Source organism: Eumetopias jubatus, unplaced genomic scaffold, assembly GCF_037043125.1.
Source record: "Eumetopias jubatus isolate StellerSeaLion01/CBP00866 unplaced genomic scaffold, mEumJub1_p1.0 scaffold_10, whole genome shotgun sequence".
NCBI lineage: Eukaryota > Metazoa > Chordata > Mammalia > Carnivora > Otariidae > Eumetopias > Eumetopias jubatus.
This window is the reverse complement of record NW_028274816.1, coordinates 35,438,879-35,462,260: the sequence shown is the minus strand read 5'-3', so window position 1 is coordinate 35,462,260 and position 23,382 is coordinate 35,438,879. Positions and strand designations below refer to the sequence as shown.

At 52.3% G+C, this 23,382-nt stretch overlaps 1 protein-coding gene across 1 annotated transcript; it reads right to left on the bottom strand.

Annotated features, from left to right (window-relative positions):
• Positions 1-3,727: 3,727 nt before the first annotated feature.
• Positions 3,728-19,272, bottom strand: MLYCD (malonyl-CoA decarboxylase). Its single transcript, XM_028095002.2, has 5 exons — positions 18,720-19,272; positions 11,085-11,197; positions 9,813-9,969; positions 6,853-7,002; positions 3,728-4,800 (listed from the first exon to the last, which is right to left on the bottom strand). The coding sequence occupies exons 1-5, from the start codon at positions 19,263-19,265 to the stop codon at positions 4,267-4,269; spliced, it is 1,500 nt and encodes a 499-aa protein (XP_027950803.2). The 5' UTR covers positions 19,266-19,272; the 3' UTR covers positions 3,728-4,266.
• Positions 19,273-23,382: the final 4,110 nt, after the last annotated feature.

Below are 23,382 nucleotides of genomic sequence, written 5' to 3'. Positions count from 1 at the left end.
CTCAGGGAGCTTCTATCTAGGGGGAGACACACGCTCATGTAGCCACCCACACACGTGCGTCATTGGTCGGGGGGGGGCAAAGAAGTGACTGTCCAAACCCAGACACTTCTGAGAGGGAGGTTGTCTTAGCCCATTCCAATCGCCAGGCCAAAAAAGCCCTGATAGCAACAGAACGCCTAGAAGACCACACCCCACGTGCCCCCTCCCCTGCCCCTGACCATGCTGAACACACACTGCCCTCACCCATGACCTCGCCATCCTGCCTGTTCTGCACGTACCACCCCCCCCCAAACCTCTCTGTAAAACCCTAGATGTCTGTCTTGTGGGCGGAGAAGTGAGTTGTTAAGGCTTGAGCCCAACCCCCGCTGCCGGCACCTGACATAAATGTCCGTCTCCTGAGTTACTGGTTTCTCTTGTGGCGGTTTAATCCGAGTTTGTTTGGCAACAGTGTTGGCCAACCTGGCTCAGGGCTCTGCTTCTAATTCGCCCAGCCCCTCGGGGTGCCCCCAGGCTAGAGCACCAGGCCTGGCCTGTTGGTTAGCAGCTGGGAGAGATGGCTAACAAGACACCGGCTTTCCCCCTCGGGAGAGTCCTGCCCAGGACCCCGCCCCCTTGCCAGAACCTCTGCGACCCGCCCGACATGCGCTGTCCTTCCCCGCCTCGCCTGCCAGCTGCCCTTCTGCCAAGTGGCTGGGCGCCTCCTCTCTGAGGCTCTGCTCGAGCGGCCGCCCCGGCAGCCCCAGCTTCTCCCTCACCACCGGCTGCTCAGTCCTCCCAGAGCTCAGGTTCCTCAGCAGTAAGTCAGAAACACCCTCAGGCCTCGGGGTGGGGAGGTGAGGAGAACTACAAGCCCGGAGCACAGATAAAGGCTCTTTCTTCCTCCTTTTCTGGATGACAGGAAATTAGCTAGGTGAGAAATGCAAATGCCATTTGGAAAAAGACAAAAAAACAAGGGCAAGAAAGAGCCACAGGGTCCCCTCTATCAACTTAGCTAAATTGCAAAGAATGCAGAAACTGTCTGTGGTGGGTAGAAATCACCTGGCAGCTGTCTGTTCTAAGAATAGATCCAAAAGGACCTCATATTCCAATGAGGGCTTTAGAATCCAATTAAAAATCAGAGAGATGTTCGCTCCGTTTAAATTTTAAACACACCTTACACTTGATTTAAAACAAAGCCCAGGAAAAGCTGATCTTTGCAAAAATGTTAGGAGAGTCCCCCTCCCTACCTTTTAAGCCACGTACAGAAAGCAGAAAGCAGACCCCCCCCCCCCGCCCGCTGGAGCGTTAACGCCCCCAAGCCCAAGGGAGGGCAAAGCTGTGCAGTCCTGAGCGAGAAAGGCGGGGGGGGGGGGGGGGTGCGGAGAGGCCAGGGAGAGGGAGGGATAGCCTGGCGGGGGAGAAAGAACAGGCAGGCATCAGCGATCCCCGCCTTTGCGGTGCAGAGTGCAAGTTCCTGCCCCTTCTCCTCTGGGAACAGTCACCTTTAGGAATTGTGAACAGAGGCCAGAAAACCGCCCAACACTCTAAATTTCCGAATACGGAGAAGAGGATGGAGAACCTCTTCTCTCCAGGTGAACAGGACGGCGGTCATTCCTTTAGGCTTCTCAGCAGCCCTGAAGCGCCTGTGCGCTGTGGTTACCCAGTTACAGAGGCAAGGTGAGGGTAGGTGGCCCCAGCTGTCGGACCACGTGCTGCCTTTCAGGGCACAAGTCTGAGCAGGTTGGTCCCAAGTCCATTGGCACGCCCAAATCGTCATTAATCCCATTTCCAGCAGAGGCCAGGCCTGGGCCTGTGGGGAAACCCGTGTGGTCGGGATGGAGACGGGGGTGTGTCTGAACCACCGACCCCAGAGCAGGGAGGCCATGGGAGAGGAGCCTGGACCAGCAGCTTGAGGGGGAGGGGGGCAGAGCCTCTCCTGAGATGCGGTCTGAAACGTGGGCTGGGGGACACGGGCGAGGAGCAGGCTCTGTGGTTGGGAGGCCCGGAGCACAGCTTCAGCCCTGAGTCTGGCATGCTATGGAAACGAAGGACAAATTATTGAGCACCTACTGTGAGCCGCCCCACTGTGGGCACTTTAACAGAAGAAGACACTGTAGTCCGAGTGGTTGCCCCGGGTCCCCTGAGAGCACGTGGGACGGAGCCCAGGTCTGGGAGACAGCACCTGTACTTGAAGACACAGTGTCCCCCTGGCAACAACGTCACCTAGGCAGTGGGTGCTCCCCAATGGGCAGTAAGCTCACAACGCCAGGATCCAGGAACCTGCTGCTGCCTCCCCAACTCGCTGTTGCCACAGTCCTTTCGCAAAGGATGCTGTAAGGGCACCTGGGCAGTCTGATCGTCGCTCAGAGGAAGGGGGGAGCTGGGCTGTGTCAGCCAGCCCCTGCCCTGCTAGGAGCCACGGACAGGTGTGGCAAGTGCACAGACACCAGGGTTTCCTGTGACCTAAGTGGTATGAGGTGAGTTTTGGCTCAGTGCAGCACAATGAGGCAGTCCAGCTCCCTCCTGTCAGTGATTTGGACTGATCCGTGGAGATGAGATACTCGTCCACCCACATTCATCCCTCCCCAGCTATCTGGGCTGCTGGGGCAAAATAACAACGACCGAGTGGCCTATAAACAGCAGGGATTTACTGTTGGCAGCTCTGGAGGCCGGAAATCCAAGATCAGGGTGCCAGCATGGGCGGGGCCGGGCCCTCTTCCGGGCACAGATGCTTTGTAACCTCACAGGGTGGAAGGGGCCAGGGGGCTCTGTGGGGCCTCTTGTGGAGGGCACTCATCCCACTCACGAGGACGCCACCCTCATGCCCTAATCACCCCCTAAGTCCCCACCTCCTAATGCCCTCATCTTTAGGGGACAGGGGTCCAACATTCAGACCACAGCCCCCTCCGCATCCCAGACCCAGCCAGCCGGCCCAACTCACAGAGCACCTGCTAAACCACCGTAAGAAGTCACAAGATGAGGCCTGACAAGAAAGCAGGCTCATGGAGTGTGGTGGGAGCCGGGTGACAGGCACACGGGCTCACTGGACTATCTGTCCGCTTCTGTGTCTTTGGTTTGAAAATGTTCACAATAAGAGGTTACATAAAGAGAAAAGGTGTGAAGTGTGTGCATGCACGCGCCGGGGCGGGGAGGGTGTTCAGGGCGGTGGTCCCACGGCACACCTGCCACACTGCAGCAGCTCACGCGTGAACTCTTCCCCAGCTCCTCGGCGCTGACCTGGGCCCGTGAGGGGCTCCAGAGCTCATGCGCGGTCGGGACGGGAGCTCAGAGCCGTGCCAAGCGGCACGGGACTGTTTCCACCAGGACTGAGAGCAAGAGACACTTCCAGGGGTGACCACCGGTTATCAGGCTGGTTATCAGGCAACAAGCCCCACGCAGCAGGTGATATGGAAGGAGCAGGGGTCGGGTGTGGAAGATGAAGAGCGTGCAAGGCCAGGGGACCTGTCTGCGGGAGTGACAACAGTGAGACCATGCACGCAGACCCCCTGCCCCCCCCCCCGACCACCGCAGGCACCGCCTCTGCCGGTCTGGCTGTTCACAGCACAGCTGGTGTGTCGAGCGCATTCCAGCCCCCGAGGTCTCGGCTCTCCGAGGCGGCCACCATGCCACCTTACATTGTTCACTCCCTCACACAACAAGCTCACTCGGTACGCTCAGGTTCTTTATGAACCTGTGTCTCTGAAATCGTAACGTCTACCATCCAATTCAAGCCCCAGGTGACACCACCTCGTGTGCTCGATAATTTAATTTAGGAAACTCGGTGCAGTCATGAACATTTCCCTACATTCGGGATCTCCAAAACTTTGAGTAACGTGTAGCACAGCCCTCTACCCCTTTGTCGCAAGTGGAGAGAAATGGCTAAGACAGCCATGGCTGAGTTATGTTCTAAGCTTGAAGGAAAATCTGCTCTCACCTGGGCCAACGGCCCGGGGCCCGGTGAGGCTGGCCGGGCCAACCCTGGGATGACAGCCAGCAGAGGCTCTAGAGCTTTCTGAAGATGGAGCACCACAGCACCACCTCTGGCAGGGAGCCAGGCCGCTCTCCGTGGGGGACGGGGCGGGGCGTCCAGCCCCCCACCATCTGGCGGCAGCCTGCACTCTTGCAGAGGAAGTCAGGGCACAGCCTCCCAGTGTGACCTTGCTGCAGGCCAGAGAACACGCTCTCACCCTGCTTGACTAAAAAAGCTCCTTTTGACGCATAACCCTCCCTGACCCATCCAGAAAAATCCTCCTTCTCTGGGTCGGGGACGTCTGCTTTGGGACAGGTTTAAAGTTTGCTGTTCTTCTGAAACTGGGCCACGAGGCTGAGGACCTGCTCGGAAGCTTTGATGTTCTTGGAGCAGACGTAGCTGGTACTGTTGGTGGCTGTGTCCCCCAGGTAGTACCGGTAGTTGACCATCAGGCCGCAGGAGCCGGTGATGCCCTTGAGGCTCACGTCAGCCATCCAGTTGATGCGCCACATCACGGCCCCGTTCTGCAGGTGGAAGTTTGCCACAGGGTTCAGGGCGAAGCCCCGATGCTTCTCTCCATACAAGTACCAGGCACAGAGCCGCATCAAGGGGGCCTGGAGCGCCCTGACCAGCTTTTCAGACTTTACCCACTCACTGCTGCTGAGAAAGACCTTGAGGGTCTCATTGATGGGACCGCCTGTGATCTCAGAGATTTCTTTACATTCCGAATCTGTAAAGAGTTCATTCCTCCCATGTTCCTTTGCTTGTGAGTTCAGGAGTCCCAGAAGCCACTTGGTGAATCCAGGTATAGGAGACAGACTTGAAAATGTCCCAAGATGAGGAAACTCTTTCTGTAAGGCATGGTTGGTTGGGAAAGGAAGGTGGAGAAAACACACATACAAAATTCAGCTGGTATGTCACTGAAGCAGAAACACCCCTCCATTTATCATTTAGGCCTCATTAAGCCCTGCACGCTGCTGTGTAGTTTACAACATGGTATTTGACGTGCATTCATTCTCTCCTTTCAAGGCCCATTTTTTAAGAACCTGACATACGCTAGGCCCCGGAGGCATCCTGAGTCCCCAAGGTGTCTGTCTGTCTGAAGGCCTTCTCTGTCTGCACTATCACAATGGCAAGTCAGGGGCCGGGCCCGAAATGAGCAGTGGGGGCTGCAGTGACGTGGGGCTTGATTTGCAGTCTTCTGACCACAGCTCCTGTCTGTGTGGTGCATCTCCCAGGGACTTCTCTGCAGCCAGAGAGCCTGGTTTGGCACTTGGCACACAAGTACCCAATGGCTGCGTCTCGAGTGGGAAATTGCTGGCCCGCGATCCCACACTGCGTGCAAGGATGGGCAAGAAGGGGAGGCCATGGCTGCTTCTCCGTATCAGACAGTACCGTTCATGGTCAAATGACAGATCTCAAGGACCATTTTGTAAAAACCTAGCATTTTCTGATTAAAAATGTACTATGTGCTCACTACAGAAGAATTTTTTTTTTTTAACTTACGACAGAAACAAACCAACAAACCTACCACACTCCAGGACTCTGAGTAGCTACTCTCCAGGTCTGATAAAGTGTAATTCCTCTTGGTCTTTCTCCAGGCATTTTTTTCCCTGAGTGAGATGTTTATTTTATGCCCCTGCTTTATGAACCTGGACCATGAGCATTTTCTCGTTTCCCATTCAAAATTCAAAAACATAACTTTAACAACAGAGTAATGTTAAGAGATAAGACTATACCATGATATTCCTAACCACGTTCTTTTCAATGGGCATTTTCGGGCGGTTCTCAAGGGTCTGCTTTTATAAACTGTGATGCACACGCTGGTGCGGGACAGTGATAGGGCTTCTTTTGGGGTTCTCCCTGGTGACTATCAGGCTCACAGCCGAGCGTGGGACCAGTGACCCTCCCTCCCCCAGGATGGCTACTGGGTGGAGGGGCCAACTCTGACCCAACCGGAAGTAGAGTCTGTGGGTGAATTACCCAGAACCCCAGGTTCTGCTCTTCTTCTGATGGCCTTTCTCACCCTGATACACCCCCTGCTCCCTCTCCCTGCTCCATTCATCAACACTGTCAGCAAAAAAGAAGGAAAGAAAAAGAAACTTACATTAATTATATGGGCCTCCTATCGTCTCTGGGGAAAAGGTGGCAAGAGAGTGATTTTAATAAAGCTGACATCCAACTGAATCCTGAGTTCTCAGATTTAAGATTGATTATGAATTTAACACAAAGCACGTCAGCATTTTAATTCCATTCTGTCATTCTCCATGGAAGGGCTTCTGCTGTGGGTGCTGTGGTAAAATCACCCGAAGCAGAGAGCGCCGCTCTCAGAGCCAATTATTAGCCATCTAATTATTTTACCTAACAATTAGATTCTGCTCACTGCAGTTCACTCAAGCCCCTCATGAGATCGTTTCAGAAAGCTAGACCTGGAGTGAATGGGAACATTTCTGTTGTAGGATGGTGAAGCGTTTTTCCCAGGGCAACAGAGGGAAGTTATTTAAAAAAAAAAAAAGGCCAGCGTGTTTACCTTCGAGCTGCCTGGTCTAACCTTGACACTCCCTCAGGGCTATTGAGAAAGCCCATGCTGGGGGGTGCCGGGGCCAGAGCCTGGAGGGTGTTGGGAGCCACAAAGTGTGCCATCCAAACTGGGACATGGGAGCGAAGGGGCTGGCGGTTATGAAGCCGGGAGACGCCCCGGCCACAGGGTGGATGGTTTCCCGGAGGGGCTAATGTCCTCGGAAGCGAGTGACCAGATGTCTCTCTCTCGGCACTGCTTACTTCTCCCGAGTCATCTTGGGGCACCTGGGACGTGCCAAGGGGCATCTGGCTCTTTTCCACTCCCCCCACCCCCCTCTAGGTCCTCTCTCGTCTCACAGCCGGAGGCCCTGTGCCGTGCCCACCTGCAGCTCCTTGAGCACTCGCTTGACCAGGACGGTGCCCAGCTCCACGCCCTGCAGGCCTGGCTGCGTCAGGCTGATGGAGTAGAAGATGGCCGCGGAGATCTTGCTCCTCTCTTCCGTCTCCGGCGGGGGGCACTCCTTCACTATGGCCTGGAAGACACGATGCCGGTGGGCCTGGGCCCCTTGCTTCCCGTGCCTGCCCTACCTCCTGGGGCGAGGAGAAGCCAGGGAGGGTGGGAGCCGGGACACCCTAGCCCCTATTCACGGACGAGGCTCTGGAGACCGAAGGCCTGTTCTGACAGGAAATCTCTCTGGAGGCGGCACCTGCGTAGCCCCCCTGGGCTGTTTGCCGCACCTGTGCCATCTCGGTCCCTTTGAACTTCTTAAAAACCAATGCGTGTCCCCTCTGTCTTCTCTTTCCCAGGCCTCTGTGCTATAGGAGCCAGAGATGACGCTCCTCCCCACCCCGCCTCGCCTCTACTTCCCCGGCTGCCCCGTGCAGGCCTGCTGGCTGCAGCAAACGAAACGCTTTTCATTCCTTCTCTCTGAGCTCTAGGTTTTTAGATTTCTCAATAGGGCCATACATGCTCCTATACAGTTTTTCTCTTAGGAAATGTACTTTTCTGTGTACCTTTTTGATTTTGTGCTACATCCTTGTTTTACCTCAGGGAAAACACCCACACCCACACCCACACCCACACCCACGAAGTGACCTAGGAAAGACTCTGTAGGAAAGTCCCTTTGCCAGGGCTGATCTTATTATAGCCCTGAGTTCTCAATGCAGGGTTTTCTGAACCTTCCCATCTGAAGGTCACCTGACCACTGGAAGAGCAGGTGGTTACCTTCAGTTTGCTTCAATGCAGGTACGCCAGCTTGCTTCTCCAGAACACATTTAAGCTACCCTAACTTCCACCAGCTACATCTGACTCTTGCAGTAGGGGTGGTTTGGCCCAGAGCCCCGATGAGGCTGGGAGTCCCCAAGCTTTCTGAAATTGTGTGTGGAACGTGTGAGTCTGCGCACGTTCCCCAGGGGAAAATGACCGCCAGCTTTCATCCCCTTCAGATGCTCAAAGGGTCTTTCCTGTGACTCATGAAAAATTAAGAACTGCTGTCATAGGAAAGCGGGGTGGATGGTGACACAGAGGGAGGGACACCCCCGGGGCGGTGCCACGCCCTTTCCTGGGGCCGGACTCTGAGGGAGGGCTCCTGGCTGTCAGGGTCAGGGTGCACCTCAGCCTTGGGCTTGGTCTTCACCTTATGGGGTTACCTCCTTTGTCTTTCCAGAACTCTGTAGGTTATCTTGCGTTCCCTATTCAAAAAGTTCCAGCAAATCTTTTTTTAAAGTGTTCAAAATACAAATGAATCCTTCTTTGGTTATACAAATGAGATGTGCACAATGTCAAAGAGGGGGCAAGAAGGGAATGCATAAAGAAGAAATCACAAGTTACTCCAAAACCTAATGCCAAGTTCTGCTGCTAACCTTGGGGTGAATGCCTTCCAGTCTGTCTCACTGCCTAAGGTATGCACAGGCTTAAATACACACACACACACACACACACACACACAGGCTTAAATACACACACACACACACACACACACCCACACACACACCCTGGGCACAACCCCCTCCCCTCTCACCTGCTCCCATACGCCCCAATCTCCAGCACAGAAGGCATTGCCCTGAAGGCTGGGGTGTGCGCTGGTTGGAATCCTGTCTCATCCTTACTGGTTCTGGGATCATGGGCACATCACTGAAGTTCCCCTAAGCCTCAGCCTTCTCACACCCACACGAGGACAACATTAGCGGGAGTGACGCCTAACCCACGTGGTGCTGAGCAGTGACGCAGGGAACGTGCTTGAGGGGCTGACGGGCACCGAGCAAACGCTCAATCAATATACACATAAGAGCACGCTACACATGCTAGGCCGGGGCCTGAATTTTACTCAAGAGTAAGCCAAGGCCGGCTTTCTGCATCAAAACCGTAGCAGTAAATCCCCATTTAAACACACGCATGGAGATCCTGGGCGGGAGGGTGTACCAGAGGTACACGCCTTCGCGTCTTTCCCGCGTTCTCTGCGGTGGGCAGTCGGGCCGTCATGTCCAGCCTTCCAAAACGACACGATGCCCTCATGAGCCACGTCCACACCCTTAGGTCTGAGCACCTCCCAGGGATGAATCCTCAGAGTGGAAACTGTAGGTGGAAAAGAACGCCCATTCTCCGCTTTCACAGATCCCACCGCCCAGCCCGGAGAGGACTGCCGGCTCTCTCAGACGTGAAGGACTTCGGGGCCTTGCTCCCTGGTGGGCAGGAACACCTGCCCAGTTGCCCTGCTTGACTTCTCTGCCTTCTGATACTAGGAAACGCTGCCCGTGAGCCCATCCCGGTGTCCGTTCTCATCTTTTCAGCTTCCTAACCAGCCACTCCGGACGCCAAGTCCGAAGTGACCTGGGTGTCTTGGCTCCCCTCACCTGCCTTTCCCTTCCTTGGGGTCTGCCCCCAGCCCTGCACCTGCAGGAAGGATGGGGACTTTCTTGTCAACTCCGCAGCAGGCAGGGCCCGTCACCATGGGCCTGTCCCCTCGGCTCCCCGGGCAGAGCGCCGGGCCCACCGGAGGCACAAGGCACACAGTCTAGTTTTCAAGTTTCTAGTCACGGAGCTTTTATACCTGCCCACAGGCACGGAACGAACGCTCAACTTTAGAAGCGAGTGCCCTCCCTTCCTTAGCCCCGTCTCCGCTCAAAGTCGATTCCCACAGAGGAGCGCCGTCCTCAGTCCGTAACTCTGTCTAGTACAGGTCTACACCCTGTGGCTACAGACCTGGAGATTTCTTCTCTAGCCAATTCAGAATACGAATGCCTCAAGCAACGTCCTTCATAAAGGGGGGTAAAATCAGGTTTTAGAAAAATGTATGGGGCCCTGTGGGACGCCTGCGTGGTTCTGCCATGACTGTGCAGGTACCTGGATGTTGCTGGAAATCTCGCTGGTCAGCGCCACGTGCAACACGACCAAGGGCTCCTCGGGGGCTGCACAATGAGAAAAGAAGTAACATCTCCTGTAAGGCCCGACGCGTCGCTTCATGTCCATCCAATTTTTCACAGGATGCACGGCCTCAGACCTGAGGAGAGAATTAGAAATAAGATAGTCGAACACTCTACAAGTTAAATAACCATTGCTGATTCCGATTCATATTACAACTTCAGGAGAATTCAAAGAAAATTGTTTTAATATGAAACAGCACTGACTGAGAGGAACTCCAACTAATGACCATTTTACACATGAAATTGTCCTCTGATTCTTAATACCCCGGTCTTAAAAGACTAGTTTGCAGGGCCCTTGGGAAGCAGTTGTGCAGCAATTTTTTTTTTTTTAAGATTTTATGTATTTATTTGACAGAGAGAGACACAGCAAGAGAGGGAACACAAGCAGCGGGAGTGGGAGAGGGAGAAGCAGGCTTCCCGCCGAGCAGGGAGCCCGATATGGGGCTCGATCCCAGGACCCTGGGACCATGACCTGAGCCGAAGGCAGACGCTTAACGACTGAGCCACCCAGGTGCCCGTGCAGCAATTTTATTCATTTGTTTTAAAAAAAAAAGATTCTATCTATTCATTTATTTGAGACAGAGAGAGAGAATCTGAAGCAGACTCCTCGCTGAGCGGTGGAGCCCAGCTCGGGGCTCGATCTCATGACCCTGAGATTGTGACCTGGTTCCATTTGTCTAGTGACCTCCCCCAACCACTTTATTGTTTTCGGCCAGTGAAATGGCAGCCCCTGGGATTTGTCACGCTTCCAAGTGCAACCTTTTGCAAGCCTTAGCTTCCTTAAGACGGCATGGAGCATGAAGACACTGAGATGGATAGAGCTTCTCCTGTCCAAGGACCATTGTGACACGCCAGCCGGGGCTTCTCCATGCCCCGGGCACACTTGCATCGTGCACCATACAGCCCACTCTGAGATTCACCCGAGGGAGAAGTTTGCCCAATTAGGGGAGATCCTAATGTCCAGGGAAGTCCTGCGGCTCTGACACCGGGGCCTGCAAGGAAACACAAGGACATCAAGGGAACCCTGCGTGCGGGCCTGCGGGCAGAATGGCCAGCGCCCACCTGTGATCTCGACATCATGGGCTAGGACAGCCACACCATTTGCGAATACTGTGCTTGGAACCGAGCGCCTGTGCGGGTGGAGACTGGCTTTCAGCTAACATGAAGGAAAAGTGAAAACCTTAATACTTACTCGCTGATTTTCTGCAGCACCTCACAGGGCGAGTGCCAGGTGACCCGTTCTAGGCTCAGGAAGCCGGAAGAGAACCACTCGGAGAGCATACCCTTCAGCACTCCGTTCATCTCCTGCAAGGGAGAACACAGTGCTAGCTGCCGGGGCCGGGGGAGCACACGCACCCCTGCCTTGTCGCCAGCTGGCACCGTGGATAAAGTGGGACACAGAAGCCCCCTTCATGGTGCTTCGCCAACCAGCTTCTCTGCAGGACCCACCCCGACCAGGCACTGGGCACTCAGCTCTCTGCTTAGCCTCTGCGACTCCAGTGAGAAAGAGGCCTCAAAGGGAGCGTTCAATGTGAGCTAAGCTGCCCCAATCAAATAGCTGGGATGCGTTGACTGCAGTGCACACAACTGAAGCGTGAGGTTGATAGAGCAACAGATGGTGCACCATGCAGGGCACGCTAACACAGGTGGCACAGGACTCGAGTCCTCACGCTCTTGGGAACACTCTGGGATGCACCAAGGTATCACCCCTTGTTTCCGGAGAGAAACAAGTGCAGGGTCCGGGCGCCACAGTCGGCAGCTCTACATTTCATATCTGAACATCTCTGAAGTCGAGATGCATTTTTTCACATGACGGCGGGTCACCCTTGCGTTGGGGGAGCGGTTTTTCCTACTTTTGTGGGACATAAAATAATAGCGTGCTTGGCGATTAGTGCATTTAGATTTGATGAAATTATTCTAATTTCACTTCACTTATTTGTATCCGATCTATGTCCAGAAGTGACGTGAGTCAACTTCACCTTTCAAGCAAGAATGGCACCAGGTGCGTAGGGAAAGGAGGGGACACAGGGGCAGACCTGGCTCGGGGTAGCCTCCCGTGACACGCTGAACATGGACAGCGGTAGGCTTCCTGAGAGCCAGAGCAAGAGGACGCCCAGGGCAGCAGACATAGCTTGTTCGTTCCTCAACATCTGCCTCCCTTTCTTCCAAACATACAGAAGCCTTATGCTTTAGGTAGGTGCATGGCTGTCCAGATTTAAGATCACACTGCAGCTAGGGGTGGTCATGTGACTGACTTCTGGTCAGATGTAAACAGAAGTGTCCTGGAGCAGCTCTGGGGAACTTTAAAAAATGGCAAGAGTATACCCTTTGCCCATCTTTTCTTTGTTGCTCCCCCTGCAGGCTGGAAGGTGATGTGATGGCCAGAGCTGGAGCAGCCATCTTGGGCCATGAGGTAACTTTGGGGATTAAGGTCTTTAGGGGAGAACCAAACGGAAGTCTGGGTCAACTGAAGGCATCACAGAACAGAATCATCCCTGCGGTGTCTACCTGCAGACTTTTACGTGAGAGACAAACTTCTCTCTTATTCAAACCACTATTATTTTGGGTCCCTGTTACTCATAGATGAACTACATATTAACAGACACACTGATTATTATTATTGAATACTAATAAATATCTCAGGACATTTGGTACAGAACTGACAAAGAGCTTTAATTGCAAAAGCTGTAAAAACGTTATAGGATAGGACCACTTCACGTTTTATTCCCTGGTAAAAGGTGAAAGGATTCACGATGTTGTCACTTGAGGACAAGTTGCAAGGAAGTATAGGATTGGTGGCTCAGAAAAGGTTTCAGCATGAAGTAAGATCCATCTTTAAATATTTAAGGCACAGAACCAGGCACAAATTTCTTCTGTGTAACCCTATGGGGGAGAGGAGGGAGGTAAATCTTGGACCAACAAGGGGACATCATGGACCAAGTTAGACTTGGATTGAATTTACTATAAGAGAAGGCTTGAATAGGTAGGGTTGACTACAGACGCCATCCTGGATGGCCCTCACCATAGGTGGGGACGGAGCACTGGGTCGATGAGGATTTGGTGGAACTGTTTTAAGGATTTACGGGTTGGACCAGATGCCTTTTACAATGCCTTTTAATTCTCAGTTCCATAACCTGGTCTTCTTCACTCAGCTCTACGCTCACAGTGAGGGCAGAGGTTGTTTCGAATTTACTCCTCTGGTGCCCAAAGAATTCAGGGGGGGTCTCCCATGTGGAAGACAGTTAGCAGACTGATGTCAAATGAAAGAGAAAGACTGGAGAATGGGGAGGAGGCAATGACAGGATGGGAGAAGAGAGGCCATCGGCCAGGCAGTGCACAAAGGTTGTTTATAAAATACTGCCTTGGAAAGAAAAAAAAAATAAATAAAAAATAAAAAATAAAATAAAATAAAATAAAATACTGCCTTGGACCACAACGGTTCTTAATCTTCCTGGGGTCCTCATGCCCTCTTGAGTACGTGCTAAAAACCAGGGACCCGCTCCCCAGGAAAATGCAAACACATGAGGCAATTTGTGTACACAACTTCCCGGGACTCACGGAGCCCTCTGAAACCCACCTACGGCTCATTCCCCGGGGCTCGTGGACTCCAGGTTAGGAACCTGTGCACCGAAGGGTTAGGACTGGATTAGCCAAGCTCCATGTGGGGAGTGCTGGCGCCTCTACCACATTCATGACAGGAGCACGCGGGAGGTACCTAGTTTCAGTATCAATTCAGGATTAATGATGAAAGAAACGGTTTGGCCGGTGACAGCTCCCCCTCCAAGGTCTCTCGGTTCTATTTCAGGCTACTGACGGCTGTGAAATGTGACCCTGCCACATGAGATCTGGGAATCTAGGTGAAAGGGCACAAGTCCCCAGGCTCGGTGCTCACGCGGCACAGCTGTTTGGGCCGGGTCACAGGTGACAGGAGGGGAAGACACCGCCTCTGCGTTATGCGCATCAGTTCTGCCATGGATCCCAGACTCACACACACAACTGCTGGGGATGCCAGTCAACCCGGACTCGGCTTTCCAGACCTGCCCACTGTGGTTATCTTGGAGGACACTGTACAGAAGGCCAATCAACCTCCCCTTTGGGCAGAGTTTGCTGAAGTTGTTGGCTATCAAGATCTCCCCATGTTTGGAATGTGGAGCAAAGTTAGTTTCCATCGCTCAGAAGCCCTGGCCTGGGACAAGGAGCTGGAAGCACTGGACAGGGTCCCGGTGGCACAGCTAAGACATTCTAGGTACGACTCCCACTGGTGGAAGCTGCTGTCCCCCTGGGGCACTGCGGCATCCCCGCCAAACTGCAGATAAGGTCCTTTTTGGTCTAGCTAAGCACAGAGTTTAGTAGAACCAACAAGGACCACTATGTTCACTGCAAAGCAGGACAAGCCACCAAAAGAGGTCGTACAACAAAGCATCCAGTGTGGCTGGACCTCGAGACAGTAGGGACGCCAGCCAGTCAGCTGCGAGTTTAGCCCCCTCTCTGCCGGCCCCCGTGCTTCTGTCAAGGCCCGCACACCTCTCATCTCACTGGAATTTCTATGTTCAAACTGCCATCAAGAAACACTTCCACTTTCTAAATGCCAACTTCCCTCTGGTGCCCACAAACCACTGAACAGAGCTCGGACCTCCTAGAATGGGAACTCAAGTCAGCTTCATGGGGGATTTTTATCTCTAAGAAATCTGACTCCTCAACCCAAGTTGGCCTCTGGAGATAAAACAGAAAGCCTCTAAACCACACACACAGCACACACCCCTATTTCCAGTAATCACAACCTGGACCGTGATGAACTGTACCCTCGTTTGTGAACCTGATTTTGAGCCAAGCTGCACGGTAACCCTCAGAGCACTTCTTAGAAGGGGGAAGCAGGCTGACCTTGAGCATACCAACCACCAGCAGACTCTCTCACCTCAGCGCACAGCCCATGGGCCCAGGGGTTAGAGGACCTGGCTAAAATCATGCCTTTAATCGGCAGAGGGCCTGGTCTTGAGAGCCGGCCCCTTCCATCTCCACGCAGTGCTTCCTCCACAGTCCCCACTGCCCCGTGAAAGACACCCCATCAGCTTCCTTTTTGGCCCCATACTTGCCCGTTACTCTGAAAATGCCATTGCACCCTATAGGATTCAGTAAACCAGAACCTGTCGTGGTCCCGCAGTGGACTGAGCGTATTCTGGGGTGAACGCTCAGGGTCAAAACAGCAGCGGCCCTCACGCAAACCGGCGCGTGTCCATGTTGACTTCGTCCGGCAGATCCGGAGGTGAGCAGATGCGGGGAGAACGACACAGCCAGGACACGGTGCCATGTGCACGCAGGGAGGGGCGCTCAGATTGGAAGCGACAAGGAGCTCCCTGCTCCCCCAGCATCACAGGGCACCACGGGTCAGTGGGTGTTTGGGACTCCTGCTCTAAAGATTCATGTGCCAAACTTCCGGTGGTTTCTAACACTGAATTCCTCAGAGCAAAAGGTTCTAGCTGTGTTGTCTCTTTAGCCTGGATGCAAAATCCAGAATGAGGTAGAAGAAACGGAAATCAAAGTGGATTGCACACATTACGTGATCCTACAGATAGATCACAAAACTGGATCCCAGGGACAATTTCTATGGATTAAAAAAAACTATTCTTTGAAGGATTTAAATGATAGGGATTAAAAAAGTGCTAAGTGACCACACAGAGCAAAGGAGAAGGGAATGGATGGATTTAGCCCTAATGGTTACATGCACTGGATAGAAGGACAACATCTCCAGGTAGAGAAACGCCAAGAAGTGTGACTAAGCAACTAGAAAAGGCTTCTTGCCTTTGTCTGGGACACACGCAGTGGCAAAGGTCAGGCTATTGTTACTCATCCGCTGTTCAAGAAATATCTTTATTCCACATGACTTTCTGCCTGTTGGTACAAAAGGTTTCTTCGTATGTGGACTACCTTGGTTAAAAAAACAAGGGAACCCCGAACAGCCTAGGACCTGGCTCAGGATCTCCCCAGAGCGAGCCCCTCGGGCGCCCAGATCAAGTCTCAATGTCACAGCTTTCAGCTGCCACACTCCTTCAAACCTGAATGATAACCCAAGTTTTCTTGCGTGGGGAAAAGCAAGGGGATGGACGCGTTCGGTAACCTCTCACAAAATTGGAGGATTTAGAACTGGATGGGACCTTAGACATCACGGGGGCCAACACGCTGAAATCTGCCAAGGGCTGGCCAAATGCCTGATGTGATGCCTCTGCTACCCATGCAGAAACCTTCCCAGCCCTCTGGGCTTCCCTCCAGGCTCAGACGTCTGAGTGCAGCAGTGTGATGTCAAGACAAATGGAAGTAATCAGTGTGTCAACTCCGTCTTGTGGCGGGGCACCCCAGACTCTCATCTCATGCATCATTCACCATTTTGCTACGAAAGACTTTTAAAACAAGGCTCTCAGTTTTCAAGGGGCTGATGTTGGGGGTTGGGGGGGGAGGGCTGGAGGAATAATACATTTCAAATGCTAAATTCTAATGTTAAGATATAAAATCCAAGCGAATAATATAATAATACATGCACAAATAATGCATGCCATGAAGCTCAAAACTGGGGGAAGCCACCTTGAACTGGAGTGTTGGAAACGCTGCGTGATGAGCAGCTCCTACTCTAATTGGCTTCCCAAGAAAGAATCACGTAGTAATGTGGGGTCGGGAACTTTCCATCAAAGGGGGGTCTGTGGAGAGGAGCGAGTAATGGGTGGGAAAGCTGGAAACGTCCGCAGTAGTTTGGTGTGCACCGAGAATGCCAAAGGAAAGACATTACATGTTGATCCTTCTGGCCATGGCAGGATTGCTGATTTTGCAACAGGGAACAATGACCAGTGGCTCCAGAGAAAGATGAGCACTGATGTTACCGGTAGATGGAAGCTTGTACACTTACTCCTGGAAAAAGTAAATACACTCACAACTAGAGAACATTAAACTCCCCATTAGGTAAAACTAAGTAAAACAAAGCCATTAATTAACTGGGTTGTTTTATCTTGTCCTTGATTTTGCAGAAAAAGGCAAATTCTAAGAAAACCAAATCCCTTTTAGATCCAGTAAAGTCATCGGCTCCGAGAATCAACGTGTAGTGACATAGTACACAATTCTGGAGTCAAGACTGGGCTTGAATTCCAGCTCAGCACTCTGGGCATTGCACTTGACCATGACGAGCTTTAATCTCCTCATCTGTACAACAGGTCCCTGTAGCTTGCTGAGAATGAGATGAGCCAGTGTGCGAAAAGCACCTACCAGTCACCACGCCTGCTATTAACTCTTCCCATACTAGACTAGAACGGAAGCTCTTGACCAAGTGACCTGAGCACCAGGAGCATGCCTGGTAGAAGATAAACACCCAATGGTCACATGTTGCGTGGAAGGATGGATAGAAAGGTGAATTATTTCATTCTGGGACAGGTGACATTCTACCTAATTCTCCAGTTTTCTATGTAATAAAAATCAAGCTTCAGAAGGACCACCATGGAGTACCGGTCCCTGTTTCAAGAAAAAACAAAAAACAAAAAACAAAAAAACCCAACACCTGGGCTTGGATCGAAGACTTAACACAGGCAGATGGGAATGCACACAGTGTGTAGAACATGAAGTTTCAGCCATTCAGACTGGGCTTGAGTCAGAAATGTGATCAATTCAAATCAGGGCCCTAGATTAACAGTTAGCATTATAAATTAACCAGCCATCATGAGTAATCAATCACAGCACTGTTATCACTGAGATTAACCCCATTTTTAACTATCCCCAGTGTTTATGCATCTGAGGCCAAATAGTCAAGAAAGATGAAGTCTCTCACAAACACCATAACTCACGTCGCATGATGTAGTTATAAAGCATGGTGCAAAAAACCCCAGATTGAGATTTGGGTAGATGATCGGAGACATACCTATTTGCTTTGAGTCCTTGGTCAAGTCTCCTGACCTCAGTAGGTTTCCTTAACCCACCTAAGAATGAGGATATGAACGTGAAAATTATCATGCCAGTGTTGGCGTTCTTAAACGAATTAGGTAGGACATAATCGTTCAACTGCTCGATTTTTTTTTTAAAGCCAACTGCACCCAAAGAAGTTCTCAATGTCAGAAGCTTCCTGAAACATTTACATCATCTTTTGTTCACTAAAAGGGCAGGCTAGTGGCCCCTTCATAGTTAATACTAAGAATAGAAGAGGACTACGTTCAACTGTCAGCAATCTTCCAAGTCATCATTATTTAAATCCTGAAGTATTCACTTGCACCTAACATGAGCTCACCGAGCTAAGCACCTGATTACTCAAGTACTCAACTTGGAATCATCACATTTCAGGGCTGAACTCAGGAAAGTGCAAAGGCGTGCACAGCCATGAGGCAGAGACCAGAGTCCTCCTCTCTGTGCATTCTGCAGGGCTTCTTAGACCAGGGCTTACACATAGTGGGTGTGCAACTAACTTTTGCTGACATCATCCAGGTTTTTGGAGGCTACGCGATGCTCAGGTGGGTACTCGTTCAAACATACCACATAGATGAAACTCAGCTAAAGTAATAAAAAAGAGACTTCGTGGAACACACATAACCATGAAGGAGGCGTTGACAGTCACGTTAAAGGTAGGCGGTGCAGAGTTTTCTAGTAAGCCCTACACAGTAAACCCTGGAGCAAGGCAAGGATTCAGAAAGCCTGGGAAGGAAGGAGACGGGGTGCAGGGGACTACTAGTAACTGGGGGCAAAGTGTGCGCGGCTTCAGGCTGGGGACGGTGGAGTGTCTGGGGCTTGAGGGGCAGGTACCGGTAGGACCTCCAAGAGCTCGCGGTCCTGGTGCAAGGTGGGGGCCCGGGCGGGGCCTTACCCGGACGTGCGGCCCCTCCACCAACTTGAGGGCCTGCGCCTCGAGCAGGTCGGCCCGCAGCCGCACCAGGAAGCGCACGCCGCCGTCCAGCTTGCTGATGTGGTGGAAGAGGCCGCGATAGCGCGGCACCAGCGCGTAGCGCAGCCGGTCCTCCGCCTGCAGCAGCACGGCCGCCTCCCGCGGCTGCTCTCGCAGCTGGAGCACGCCGGCGCTCTGCTCGGCCACCTGGCCGTGGTCCACGCCGAAGCCCCGCGCCAGGCGGCTCAGCAGCTCGGCGCGCTCGGCCGCCTCGGCCAGGCCGCCGTAGAAGCTCACGAAGTCGGCGCACTGGCCCTCGGCCGGCGCCGGCGTCTTCTCGCGCAGCTCATAGGCCGGCGTGGCGGGCACCGCGCGGCGCAGCAGCTCGTCCATGGCCCGTTCCAGGGCGCCCGCCTCCGCCGCCGCCGACCCGCTCGACAGCCGGGGTCCGCCCGGCCGCGGCGGCCGCGGGCAGAGCCGCAAAGGGAAGAGGCGCCGCGCCGTCAGGGCTGGCCCCAAGGCTCGCATGGTACCGCGCGGCAGCTGCCGGGGGGGACGCTGGCGCCGCGGGGCTTCCGGCTTCCGGCGCGCGCCGGCCCCATTAGTCGAGGCCGAGGGGGGCGGGTGGAACGGTGGCCAATCGGAAGGCGGGGCGGGGGGGGCGGGGCGGAGCGCGGCGGAGCGCGGCGCCGGGCCAAGTGAGCCCAAAGGTCACTGTGCTGGGGAGCGGGCGAGGCGGGGTTGCGGGCGTGTCCTGTGACCAGGCCACCCAAAGTCACCGTTTCGGTCGCTGTCGTCTTGCCCCACAGCGTACGCGCCTCCCCTGCCCTACAGTCGAGCTCTGCTACCGCGAGGTGCATCCGAGTCACCCTGGGGGGATGTGCTACGCCTGCGGACTCCTGGTCCCTGGTGTCTGGGGAGAAGCCTGGGAATCTGCGTGCTTACCAAGTGTCCCTGGTGGTAGTTCTCTGGCAGGGTAGCCTTTGTCTTAAGTCGTGCCTAGGCGCTCTCAAATCGTTGCCAGAGTCTGATTATACAAGATGCCTCCCAGAGGTGCAGCTCTCCCCTCTCCTGAGCTCGCGACCCATGTCTCCAGCAGCCTGCTGGAGAAAGTTTCAGGGACGCAGCAAATGGGGCGCTCCCCACCATCTTAGTCCCCAACCTGTCCCTCCTTTTTTTTTTTTTTTTTTAAGATTTATTTATTTGAGAGAGAGAGAAAGCAAGCAAGAGTGCGCCAGGAGAGGAGGGGGAGGGAGAATCCCAAGCAGAGGCTCCCCCCGCCCCCCGACCATGGAGCAGGGAGCCAGGGTTCTATATAACAACCCTGAGATCATGATCTGAGCTGACACTAAGAGTTGGATGCTCAACCAACTGAGCCACCCAGGTGTCCCTCTCCCTCCTTCCTAAATTCATTTAACAGAGTGTTTATTAACCACCTGCTAAGTGCCAGGTCTTGCACTAGGCATGGAGATAAAATAATGAGCTAGGTAGATCAGACGGTGCCCCATGGAATTTACAGTCCAATGAAGAGGATAACCTAACTACAAACTGTGAATGGTGCCAAGAAGGAAATAGGGAGCGTGCAGTGACATGATCTAGCAGGGTTGGGGTGGACTTTCCACTGTGACCAGGGTGAGCAGGAAAGTCTCTGAGGAGGTGACATTTAAGCTGAGACCAGAAGCTAGTTATGGTTTGGGGGGCGGGGTGGGGATGAGCTGACCTATTCATTTTTCCAAGTTCAAAAGCACAGTTTTGTAACCTCTGCCCTGCCCTTCATCCCACGTGTAAGGTTTAGTGATCTCTACTTTTTTTAAAAAAGAAGATTTTATTTATTTGACAGAGAACACAAGCGCGTGGAAGGGCAGAGGGAGAAGCAGGCTGAGTAGGGAGCCTGATGCTGGACGCCATCCCAGGACTCTGGGATCATGACTTGAGTCGAAGGCAGATGCTAGAAACCACACCCCTTCTCAGCGGGGCCAGGGCAGGAAACTCTTTGCTTCCAGGCTCAGTCCTCCAATCCATTTTCGGCATCAGCTGTTGAGTGAACTTTCTAAATTAGCCGTCTAACCATATTAGAGCCCACACCAACAGCCCCTGCTCTTTCTAGCCACATCTTTTGTCTCTTCCCACCTCGTTTCTATTACTCTGAGGCCCGGTGGCCCTAGACTTTTACATTTTGGAACTCGTTCTTAAAACACTGGGAGAAGCAACACAAGACGGGGCAGGAAAGGCAGTTGTCGGTGGGGGTGGGCGTGTTGGTGTTGAGGGTTGTGGAATCATACTCAGTCTGTAGCCTCCAAACACAACCTATGGCAGTCTCTCCTTAGAGGAAGAGAGTTAGTGAGAGACTGGAGGGAGTTTGCGGGGCCTGATGCCAAGTTTAGTGGAGTCCAGAAAAAATCCAGCCAAGAGCTCACTGTGCTCTTTAAAAAAGAGAAGCCTAGTCTAGATAACAAAGGATAAAGGACAGCATCGGAGAGCCTGCTGAGATCAAAGGGTGGACAGTGGGCTCTGGGGAAGGGTTTTTGTTTGTGTTTGGGGATATATAGGTTACCTCATGACCTGTGGGTACCAGAGCCTGGACCCCTTCCTTTCTTAATTGTAACGATCTTACACAGTGGTAACTGACATCCCATTAAACCCCCCTTGGATGTCCGGACATGTCTTTGAGGAGGGAGATGTGTGCGGGCACTGGCTAAGCCCTTTACCTACCTCGACACACTAACAACACTTTACTGAGCACTTACTAAATGTCATCTGCTCTTCTTAGTCTTAAACACATTATCTCATTTAATCCTCACGATAAGCCTAATGGCTTAGGGATTTAAATTTTTATAAAATGAAATAAAAGTAATCTCAGAGCAAGAAAGGTCTTTTGAAATAGGACACAAACCATAAAAGAGAAATTGGTAAATTTAAGTACATAATTTTTCCCCCAGAGTTCTTTATGCTTAAAAACAAGATCAAAGGGCACCTGGGTGGCTCAGTCGGTTAAGTGTCTGCCTTTGGCTCAGGTCATGATCCCAGAGATCCTGGGATTGAGCCCCACATTGGGCTCCTTGCTCAGCGGGGGAGTTGGCTTCTCCCTCTACCTCTCTCCCCAGCTTGGCTTGTGCTCTCTCTCGCACTTCCTCTCAAATAAATAAAATCTTTTTTTTTTAAAGAAAAATATTTGCACAGTGTTAATTTCCCTAATACATAAAAAACCACAATACAATGTGAGAAGACTGTCAACCCAACAGAAAAGTGGAGAGAGAGGATATGACCAGGGAGCTCTTGGAAAAGGAAATTGAAATGACTCTTAAAAATAGGAAAAGTGCTCAACTTCACTCATAATTTTAAAAAAGGCAAATTAAAACTCCAGTGAGCTACCAGCTTTCATTTACTGGATTGTAATGATCAGAAAGTTGCTAAGACCCCTTGCTTACAGGCTGGGGACACAAGGGCCCTGTGACCTTGCTGCTGGGAGTATGTCTCCAGCCCTGCAGAGGCTGCCTTTGCAAGATCTATCAACACGGCAGATTGGCCCAGTGATTTTTACTAATAAATACCTGATCTGCTGAAAGGGTTAATGACAGGTGGGATCAGACTTGGGGCACTCAATCAGCAGGACCAGGAGATAGGCACAGAGACCAGGACAATATCGGGTTCCCCCCCCCCCCCCCAAGGAGATGCAGGTGAGGGGCACAGAGAACCGTCTCTCATGATGGCTGGGACTCAGCTTCAGAAATCCTGCTCTAGAATCTTTTGGCCAATAAGCAAATGAAGTTTGGTGTGGGGCTTGTTGGCGGGCTTGTTGGCATGGCTACATTTGCAGAGCCAATCAAGGGAGGCAGGACTGCATACTACCAAGATTCACAGGCTCCCAAGTCCTCAGAAGGCTGTAGCTATGCATCCTGGACCTGCCACTTATAAGTTCAGTGACTGTGAGCAGGCTTTGTCACTTTTTAAAAGCTGTTTCCACATCTGTGAGATGTAAATGACAGAGATATCTATCTCACAGTCTTGTGAGGATTCAGTGAAACAATTCAGGGCAAGCACATGGCAAGCAGTAAAGACGGTAACATTTTAGCTAAATTTTTTTTTAAGATTTTATTTATTTATTCGAGAGTGAGAGACAGAGATAGCGAGTGAGAACACTGAGCAGGGAGGAGAGGGAGAAGCAGGCTCCCCGCGGAGCAGGGAGCCAGATGCGGGGCTTGATCCCAGGACCCTGGGATCATGACCTGAGCCGAAAGCAGCCGCTTAACCGACAGCCACCCAGGCGCCCCATAGCTAAATTGTTATAAGTAAATAAACGAAGGAAGGAAGTAAAGTGTTGTGAGTAAATAAAACTGAAATATTTTGGGATGGGTGTATGTTTGCATGTGTCCAAAATGAAGCAGCATGTTGACCCAGGATTATTTCCTCATGACTCTGAGACCTGTAATTCCTTGAGCAACCGCCAGGACGACAAGACATTTTCTTGTGAAATGATTTTCAAATAGTTAACAGTGATTAAGAGAGATTTATTTTGTCCTCTAGGGAGTTAGGCTCTGAACTCCCCTTCATTTCCTCCTTCTCCTTTGCCCCAATGCGCTGCCTTTATGGAAGAGAATACCACACACTGAGCAGGTGCCCCACACCCCCAAACTGCAGGAAGCAT